At 34.9% G+C, this 10,986-nt stretch overlaps 1 protein-coding gene across 1 annotated transcript; it reads left to right on the top strand.

Moving 5' to 3' along the window:
- Window positions 1–1,893: 1,893 nt before the first annotated feature.
- LOC126080536 (olfactory receptor 8K1-like) lies at window positions 1,894–2,859 on the top strand. The gene has a single exon (XM_049891738.1). The coding sequence runs from the start codon at window positions 1,894–1,896 to the stop codon at window positions 2,857–2,859; it is 966 nt and encodes a 321-aa protein (XP_049747695.1).
- The last annotated feature ends 8,127 nt before the right edge of the window (window positions 2,860–10,986 follow it).

Raw genomic sequence — 10,986 nt, forward strand, 5'->3', positions numbered from 1 at the left:
CAAAATGTGTCTTGCCTAATGAGACTTCCAAAGAATAATTAACAGATATCCAAGACATTCTCCCTGAAGCAATTATATGCATTGTGTTTATTTTTTAATCAGAGTAAAACTTCATCAAAATGAGCCTCAAGAGGATTAAAAAAAAAACAAAAACACTTAAATCCTTCCTTCAACAACCAGTGAGGATTAAAGCAGGAGGAAGACAAAGCAGATCCTCCATTAAGGTGAGCAGAAAACAGTGATCTCTGGAAACTTTCTCGGGACATACACCTTAAATCGGATCATCACCAAAGACTTTGAAGGACTGCAAAACTCTTTCTTCCTTTGCAACGTACTTTTTTTTTTACCAGTTGGATTAATGGGCATGAAAGACTTCTTGTACAGTTGCTGATATTCTGCGCTGTGCGTTGTTCAGACCACCTTAGTTTTCAAATTAGCTTGCTGTGTTAGTCATTTGGAAACCCTGGTGGCGTAGTGGTTAAGTGCTACAGCTGCTAACCAAAGAGTCAGCAGTTCAAATCCGCCAGGCACTTCTTGGAAACTCTATGGGGCAGTTCTACTCTGTCCTATAGGTTTGCTATGAGTCAGAATGTGCTCGACGGCACTGGATTTGGTTTTTTTGTGGTTTGTCAGTCATTTATGTCAACAGGAACCTTTGTCTATTTATTCTATGGAACTCCCATTCAATTCTTCATCTCCTATCTACTCAGGGTGCCCTTAATGGGGAGGCAGCATGCTATTATGCATAAGAGAACATATGGTAAAAGCATACTGTCTGTATTTGAATTCTGACCCCAGCACTTATTAGCTGAGAGACTTTTGATAAGTTTTTCAACTCTCTGTACCTCAGTTTCTTCAATATCGTAAGAGAATGGTGAGTTTACCTCTTTCCCAGGGTTATTGTGTGAATCACATGAGTTACTATATGTGAAGCATTTAGAAAAGTGCCTAGCACGTAATGAGATCTTTATCAGTATTTGCTATTCATTTGTAGTCTTCTTTCTGCTGAGCCTCTTTACATGACTCACCATTAAAGACTCATAATCAGAATGGCCAGGTCCTTTGTGTGCAGAAGAGGTATGTATGATCAGGAGAACATTTAGAAAGAGTGATTCAACAGGCAGAAATGACAGACTGGAAAATGCGTGCTAAGATATTATTAAAAAATTCTGAGTTAAAAATATTATAACATTTATCTTTTGCAATGGGTTAAAAAAAATCCAAATATGTAGTGAGAAGTTTTGAAACAGATATTTAATGGTTGGAAGTTTCCTAATCACTGTGTGATTTTTTTACTCCACCAACAGTTTGGAAAATCACTTCATACCTTTCTACTTTAAAAGCTGTGATGATTGGTAATAAGGTGAGATTTCTGGTTTACGTACAGATGTTGGTTTTACAAAATATTTGAAATTTTTAGAAAGCTGAAATATAATTTATAGCTTTTTTGGGATATGTAAAATGACCTTGGTCAAAAGAAGTAGTCATAGTAAAAACCTATTGCCGTCGAGTAGATTCTGACTCATAAAGACCCTACAGGGTAGAGTAGAACTGCCCCATAGGGTTTCCAAGGAGCAGCTGCTAGATTCGAACTGATGACCTTTTGGTTAGCAGCTGAGCTCTAAACCACTGGACCACCAGGTCTCCAGGTCATATTAGCTGCATCAAAACAATCATTTCATAATATCTTCTCCCTTTTTAATTATACTTTAACAAAGCTTCGATGAACCTGTCTGTGTGTACGGTTTTGGTTTGGTGGAGGAAGGAGTCTCTATTTAAAATTTGTGACAAAGAAATGTCTCTACATCTCATGTATTATGTTTTAAGTTCCCTCAGGAGATAGCATCTCAAGCATAATAACAACTGATGTTATATCTCACACAGGTAACTAAGATGAACCAAATGGAGAAACACAATCATACGGCAGTGACTGAGGTAATTGAATTTATTCTCATGGGCATCACTGACAACCCAAGGCTGCAAGCACCGCTCTTTGAAACCTTTTTCTTCGTATACTTAGTCACGGTGGTAGCCAATCTGGGCATGATTGTCTTGACCCATTTGGACTCCAAGCTACACACTCCCATGTACTTTTTCCTTAGGCATTTGTCTATTACTGATCTTGGTTACTCCACTGTCATTGGTCCTAAAATGATGGTAAACTTTGTAGTACACAAAAATACAATTTCCTTCAATTGGTGTGCCACCCAGCTAGCATCCTTTGAGATTTTCATCATCGCTGAAGTGTTTATTCTGTCAGCAATGGCCTATGATCGCTATGTGGCCATCTGCAAACCTCTTCTCTATGTGGTCATCATGGCACAGAAAGTGCGCTGGTTGCTTGTGCTCACTCCCTATCTCTACAGCACATTTGTGTCCCTATTTCTCACAATTAAGTTGTTTAAATCATCCTTCTGTGGCTCGAACATTATCAGCTATTTTTACTGTGACTGTCTCCTTCTCATGTCCATGCTGTGTTCTGACACACACGAATTAGAATTGATCATTTTGATCTTTTCAGGCTGTAATTTGCTCTCCTCCTTCTTGATTGTTCTTGTATCCTACATGTTTATTCTTGTGGCCATCCTCAGAATGAATTCAGCTGAAGGAAGGCATAAAGCCTTCTCCACCTGTGGCTCCCATCTGACAGTGGTGGTTGTATTCTACGGGACACTATTGTTTATTTACTTGCAGCCTAAATCCGTCCATACATTTGATATTGATAAAATGGCTTCTGTGTTTTATACTCTGGTGATCCCTATGCTAAATCCATTGATCTACAGCCTAAGGAACAAAGAAGTAAAAGAAGCCATAAAGAGAACATTAAGTAACCGATGCAAAATTCTCAATATATTTTAATATTTGCTTATGAAGGTGGGTCCAGCAATCTTTGTTTAATAGTGTTAGTTCAATAATGGTATTAAATGTGAAACTATTTTATCAGTTGTTTTTTGTTTGTTTGTTTGTTTCTGAACAAAACACTTTGTCTTATATCTCCCCATACTCTTCATCTTCACTTCAACAGATATAAATATTGTAGCTAGATAATACCCCAAGTAATTTGTAAAGTCATAATGCAACCCTCCATTATTTATAAATAAGACAAACCATATCAAATTTGGGTTAAATGTAGGCTTACAAAGATAAATTAGCATAAAATAGCCAAAATGGAGCAACATTAACCGGAAATTTAGTATTATATATTTTATAGTGGTCACTGGGTATTAAAGATAAGTAAGGTTGAGCCCTGAAGAATATGTATACTAGACAAGAAGCAGGAAATAGTAACAAGTACTCATTACACAAAATAAAAATTATGTTTCAAGAATCTAGGCTAAATACAGAAACAAAACATGTCCCCTCAGGCTGTGGTTTTCAATCAGGTCGATTTAATATTTTATATCTCAAGGATGGAGTAAGAATCAGGAATAGTTCTCATTACGAGCCATGAGAAAAATGCTGAATAATTCTAGATCAGCCTGGATAGATCCTCACACTATAGTCTCTTCTGGTTTACATGAGCTTCCAAATGAACAAGCTGACTTAAATTTTGCAAACCAAGTTAAGTGACTCACCTGGCCAGTTAAAAAAGTTGTATCAGTATATTTTGAAGTCATTGGCAGTGATAACACAGCAAAAAGATAACTGATACACTCAATCATTAACTGTATTTTCATTGTGACTATATCGTCTACTTCATGAGCTTGTATACACAGCAATCTTACCTTACGTGCACTCTGCTAACACCATGCTCATTTCACATGTATACTTGCTCAGCAAATAAACCATTTCCTTACACTTTAGTGTTTTCCTCATCATTTGAATGGGCATTCTCAGATTTTTTAAATATATTTACTAACTTCATGGAGCTTGTTTTAATCTGCCCTAATATTTAAAGTGAACATTTAAGAAATTGAATCAGAATTTGAACCAGTGACTCTTGATCCCAGACGCATGCTTTTTCTGCTTCTTTTAGTGTACTATATTTTATTAAAAACATAAATCGAACATAATTAAAGAAATACAAAACTACATTCCCAATCAAATCAATTTTGTTTACCATGGTATCTTCAGATCCTATCCCTCAGCATGGTTAATATTATGAACAATTTTTATTTTCTACAGTTATATTTTATGTCATATTGCACAGATTTAACCTGTATTTTTTCCTTCCTCAAATTATATCATCCCCATCAATTTTTACAACCAACACAGAAAGTTAAATATCAATAGCATTCTCCAACATCATCCATCTCAAATGTACTTTAAAAATATCAGACATCAATTTCTCCACAACTTGCTTTTCTTACTTAAGACTGAATCATCATCATCATCATCATCATCATCCTCATTTTTCTTGGTCAACAAATATTAAATATTTTTCATTTTTAACACCAGTGTACAACTGTGGAGCATAGCTCAATCACTTTGTACTTAACCAGTTCTTGATTTACGAATGCTTGATTGGTTGCAGCTTTTCTTCTCTTTTTTTGCTACTATAAAAAACACAAAAAGTTAAAAAAAATGCTCTAATCATCAGTCATGTGCTTATAATGTAGTACATGAATGCTTTTTATTTCTAAAATACATGTGTAAGGACTCTTCCACATTCTAAAGATGTGTTAGTGGGTAATTTTTTTTCACTTATATACATAATAATATAATTTTTTTCAAAAATCCCAGAAAAAAGTGCTACGAATTTTGATTTTATCCAAGTACTATTTTTTTTTCCCATCTTCCACAAAGTAATACTAATATTTACTGATAAATCTTCCTCTTTGTGTGATGGAAAAAGTGTACAGTGAAAATAATAGTGCTTGACATCAGCTACCTAATATCACAGAGTCAACCTAATGGTTCTCAAAGATCCACTTCTTTCTTTCAGGAATTTTGCAGCATTCTAGACCTCATGGGACAAGCTACTGCCCTTTCCTTAGTTGGCATAAAGTAAATATTCTAATTATAACTAAATGATGAACAGTTCAGAAATAATGTTGCCTGCCTACATGGATGGGTATTTGCACATTGTCAAAATGCTTTCCAGCTTTAAAAACTTTAGCTTTCTTTTCATTATTTTCACTCCATATGCAATTGATGTCTTGATTCACGAAGAATTTTTAGCTAGGAAATTGGACTGTATTGTATTAATGCTTAAATAGCAAAAGTTGCAAGGTTCTAATACTGGATTGAATAAACTCAGCCTCCATTCATTTCTAAAAACCCTCAAGGTTGGTTTCTTACATGTGCTATGTAATGAATTTCCCCAATTTGTATTCTCTTGTTTCTTTATTCAGCAGTAAGACATACTCTTCAAGCTATTTTTCTCAAAGTATTCAAATTTTCCATATGGAACAGGGAGCCATTTTGGCTCTAGGATATTGGAGAAGGATGGCATAAAAGCCAAGCTTATCACTTTTAACATTTTAGCTTAACCATGCAAGTGATCCATCCCTAATTTCACACTATAGGGTTGAAACCAAGATATAACTTTTACAAGACTCTATTTTAAGTTAGGGGTAAAATTTTAATACTAAAATAACATAGCTGTTATAACATATAGCTGTTCTCACAGCAGGTAGGCCTAGACTTAGTCTCAAGGTATAAAACAAGCTACTCTACTCCATATCTGACTTGAGGTCTGTTCCCATATTCTAGAGGCAAAAGACTCAGAATAGCTAAACCAAACTTGAAAAAGAACGGTATTAAATACTCATTGCCATTGAGTTGATTCCAACTCATAGCAACCCTATAGGACAGAGGAGAACTGCCCCATAGGATTTCCAAGGAGCAGTTGGTAGATTTGAACTGCTGATCTTTGGTTAGAAGCCATAGCTCTTAACCACTACATTTTCCCTGCACCACGTACTTATGTATATTGTCTTTAAAATTTCAAGGTAGTATAGTATTTTGTAAACATAGATAAATAGTGGAACAAAATAAAGAACCCAAAACATATGGCCTTATGTATGTTCAAATGATAATCACCCAAGAATCTAAAGTAATTCTACGAGATCTAGAATTAATATAAATATCCTCCTAAAATTGATTAAAAAAAAAAAAACGCAAATATATAAAAGATGTGTACAGACACCCTGCAAAAGAAATATTAATGACCAGTAAACATTAAAAAAAAAATTCCAACACTCTTATCCATCAGGGAAATTAAATTACAATGAGATGCCACTTCTTACCCACTAGGTTGGCTAAAGTTAAAAACACTGATTTTACTAAGGGTTGGCTGCTACTTGCAGCTCCTGGAATTTTCATGCATTGCTGGTTGGAGTGTACAGTGGTATAAGTCACCTGAGAAAACAGTTTGCCAATTTCCAATAAAGCTAAACATATAACTACAATGTATCCCAGGACTTCTCCTCCTGGATTCTTACCAAAGAGGAATGAAAAAAATATACCCAGAAAAGAACTGGTACATTAATGTTCATGATGTCTTTATTCTTTATAGTCTAAGCTAGGAATATTCTGGTTGACTATCAATAGATTTTTAAAAAATGAACAATTTATGGTGTATTTGTACAGCAAAAAACTACTCAACAATAAAATTGAATGAGCTTCTGCTACAAAGCCATGTGAAAATTTCAATAATATTAAGCTGTGCAAAAGAAACCAGATACAAACATACAGTATTATTGCATTTGTATAAAGTTCTAGAATAAGTAAAACTGATCAATGGTGAGAGAAACCATATCAATTTTTAAATTTTGACCTGAGACACAGTGTGGGAGGATTTACTGCAAAGAGACATCGAGGAACTGTCTGGGATAATGGAATTACTCCCTTGATTGGAGCAGTAGTAACAAAGGTGTCACACTGGTCAAATCTCAGCTGTGCATATATAAATCTGTGCATTTTATTATACCTAAATTACACCTAAGTAGCTCTGATGGTTCAAAGGTTAAATGCTCTACTGCAACCAAAAGTTTGGTGATTTAAAGCTGCCAGTGGCTACACAGGAAAAAAGACCTGGCAAACTGCTTCCATAAAGATTAAAAAAAAAAAAAAAAAGTATAAAGATTACAGCTTAGGAAATACTATGGGATGGTTCTATTCTGTCACATAGGGTTGCTATGGACAAAACCTTACAAAAACTGCAACATATTGGAGAGAGAACCAAGATGGTGGAATAATCAGATACACTAAGCCACCATGCCGCAACAAAGATCCAAAAAGACTAGTAAAACAGATACAGATGTCAATCCTAGAAACTTGAATCTTAAATGAAGGGAGAAAGTATTAGATTTTAAGTCACTGAGAAAAGGAAGAAACTGATAGAAAATGGGAAAGAATGGTGATAGTGAGTGGAGTTTCCAGATCAAAAAGCATGACTCAGCATTGCCATCTTGAAATTAATCCACCAGCCCACCACACAGAAAGGCACCACCACAGAATTCCCAGTAGGAGATAGAGACTGAGAACCAAGAACGTCAGACAACCATCTGAATACAGGACACACGTCAGTATCAGCCAAATACAGACTTGGGAAGGAACTCTCAATGATTTAAAAAAAAAAAAAAAGATTCAAAACAAGGAACTAGATCATCAATATGTAAATGACAACAATGTCAGAACAGCAAAAGGGGAAATACACGGTGTAGATGTAGAACTTTCAAGTGGATAGGAAATCAAGGTGATATCAAGTAATAAAACACTGGTTCAAACTTAAGAAGATAAGAGTAAATTTCAAGGTAACCACAAAGAAAGTTAACAAACCTGTTCATCAAAATAAACAAGAAAAACATAAAGTCTCTGTTAACACAACACCTACTGTAATGAAAGAAATGAAAGGAAATTTCACAAACAAAAGGAACTCAGCACAGGAGAAAGGGGAACAAAGAGTATGTCAGCATCACCAAAAAAAAAAAAAAAAAAAGCACTACAAAATGACTAATAAACTCACACCTATGGATAATTGCTTAAATGCACTCATAAAGAGACAGAGAGTGACAGAATGGATTAAAAAAAAATGACCTATCAATATGCTATCTACAAGAGACACACCTTAGACACAAAGACAAAAATATATTAAAAATCAAATAATGGAAAAAAATACATGTATCAAGTGAACAGCAATCAAAAAAGAGAAGGAGTGGCAATACTAATCTCAGACAAAATAGACTTTAATGTAAAATCCATCATAAAAGACAAGGAAGGGCACTATATAATAATTAAAGAGAGAGTCCACCACAATGACATAACCATAATTACTAAAGGACATAATTGTAAAGGACAAAACATCTAGAAAGAAACTCAGCAAAGATACAGAAGATCTTAAGGCAACAATCAATCGTCTTTACCTCATAGACATATGTAGAATACTCCACTCGATAGCAGCAAATTATACATACTATTCAAATGCACATGGAACATTCTTCAGAATAGACCACATCTTAGGCCAAAAAGCAACACTCGGCAAAATCTAAAACACTGAGATAATACAAAGCATCTTCTCTGATCAGAACGTCATAAAAGTAGAAATTAATAACAGGAAGAAAAAAATCAAATACATGGAAATTGAACAACACCTTGCTTAAAAACCACTGGGAAATAGAAGAAATCAAAGATGGAATCAGAAATTTCTAGAATTAAATGAGACTGAAAATACAGCATACCAAAACCAATGGGGCACAACTAAGGCAGTGCTAAGAGAAAATGTAAATAAAAAAGATCATAAGAGAGTACTATGAAAAATGGTATTCCATCAAATTTGAAAATCTAGAAGAAATGGACAAGTTTCTAGAAACACACAACTTACCTAAACTATCACATATTGAGGTAGAAAATCTGAACAGACCCATAATATGAGAAGAGATTGAAAAGGTAATAAAAAATAAAAGTAATAAAACTCCTAATAAAAATGTCCTCACGCAGATAGCTTCCCTGGAGAATTCTACTAAAATTCAGAGAAGAACTCACAGCGGCACTACTCAATCTATTTCAGAACACAGAAAAGGAAGGGATACTTCCAAATTCATTTTATGAAGCCAGCATAACCCTGATAACAAAACCAGGGACAGACCCCACAAAAAAAGAAAATTGCAGACCAGTATCTCTCATGACCATAGATACAAAAATTCTAGCCAACAGAGTTCAGAAACATGTAAGAACAAAGAAAAGTAATACACCACGACCAAGTGGGATTCTTACCATATATGCAAGGATGGTTCAGCCTTAGAAAATCAATCAATGTAATCCACCACATTAATAAAATAAAAGAATCACATGACCATTTCAAATGGCACAGAAAAGGCATTCCATAAAGTCCAGCAACCATTCCTGATAAAAACTCTCAACAAGATAGGAATAGAAGGAAAATTCCTCAACATAAAAAAGGGCGTCTATAAAAAAATGACCTATGAAGAACTGACACTTTTGAATTGCGGTGTTGGTGAAGAATATTGAATACACCATGGATTGCCAAAAGAAAGAGCATATCTTGTCTTGGAAGAAGTACAACCAGAATGCTCCTTAGAAGCAAAGATGGTGAGACTACGTCTCACATACTTTGGGCAAGTTATCAGGAGGAATCAGTCCCTGGAGAAGGACATCTTGCTTGGTAAAGTAGAAGATCAGGGAGAAGAGGAAGATCCTGAACAAGATGGACTGACACAGTGGCTGGAACAGTGGGCTTAAGCATAACAATGATTGTGAGGATGACACATGACCAGGCAGTGGTCTATTGTACATACCCTCACTATGAGATGGCACCTAACAATGACAACATAAAAAACCAACAGCAAACAACATTTTCAAGAGAAGAAAGGCAGAAAACATTCCCCTCTGAGAATAGAAACAAAACATGGTTGCCCTTTATCATCACTCCTATTTAACATTGTGCTGAAAGTCTTAGATGGAACAATAAGGTAAGAAATAGAAATAAGAACATCTAAATTGTAAGGAGGAAGTAAAACTGTCCCTATTCACAGATGATATAATACTACACATAGAGAACCCTAAAGACTCCACAAGAAAACTACCAGAACTAATAGAAAGATTCAGGAGAGTAGAAGGACACAAGATAAATGAATCCAAAAATCAGGTAGATTTCTATACACCAAAAAAGAACTATGAAAAGGAAGTCAAGAAAGGAATACCATATATAAAACCAAAACAAATCCCATTGCCATCAAGTCGATTCCCATTCATTGAGACCTTATAGAACAGAGTAGAACTGCCTCATACAAGGAGCACCTTGTGGATTAGAAATGCCAACCTTTTGGCTAGCAGCAGTAGCTTTTAGCTCTTAACCACTGTATCACCAGGGCTTCACTTCTAAGGGCTTCTTTCCTTTCCATATAAAGTTGGTGATTAGTTTTTTTTAAAATGCTACAGATGATAACCAAAAGATTGGCAGTTCGAACCTACCAGGTGCTTTTTGGAAACTGTATTTAATTTAGGGGCTATTATAAATTAAATACCATTTATAATAGACCGTGAAAAAATAAAATACTTAGGAGTAAATCTAACTAGGGATGTAAAAGACCTATAGAAAGAAAACAACAAAACACTACTGCAAGAAATCAGAAGAGAGTTACATAAAATTGAAAAACATATCATGAATAGGAAAATGCAACATTGTGAAAATGTAAATTCTATTCAAAGCAATCTATCAGTACCATGCAAACTGGACTCAACTACCAACAGCATTATTTAATGAGATGAAAAAAACTAATTACCAACTTCATATGGAAAGTAAAGAGACCTTGAGAAGTGAAGCATTATTGAAGAAAACAAAAAAAGTAGAAGGCCTTGTGTTACCTAACCTCAGAACCTACTATACAGCTACAGTAGTCAAAAAAACTTGGACCTGGTACAACAACAGACACATTGACCAAAAAATTTAAATCCATCTACCTATGGCCACCTGACCTTTGAAAAAGGCCCAAAGTCCATGAAATGGGGAAAAGACAGTCTTTTTAACAAATGGTACCAGCAAAACTGGATATCCATCTGTAAAAAATTGAAACAGGACCC

Source organism: Elephas maximus, chromosome 7 (genome assembly GCF_024166365.1).
Source record: "Elephas maximus indicus isolate mEleMax1 chromosome 7, mEleMax1 primary haplotype, whole genome shotgun sequence".
NCBI lineage: Eukaryota > Metazoa > Chordata > Mammalia > Proboscidea > Elephantidae > Elephas > Elephas maximus.

Excerpts from the sequence above, each read along its gene's own strand:
- LOC126080536 (XM_049891738.1), top strand. The coding sequence starts at position 1,894 with ATGAACCAAATGGAGAAACACAATCATACGGCAGTGACTGAGGTAATT.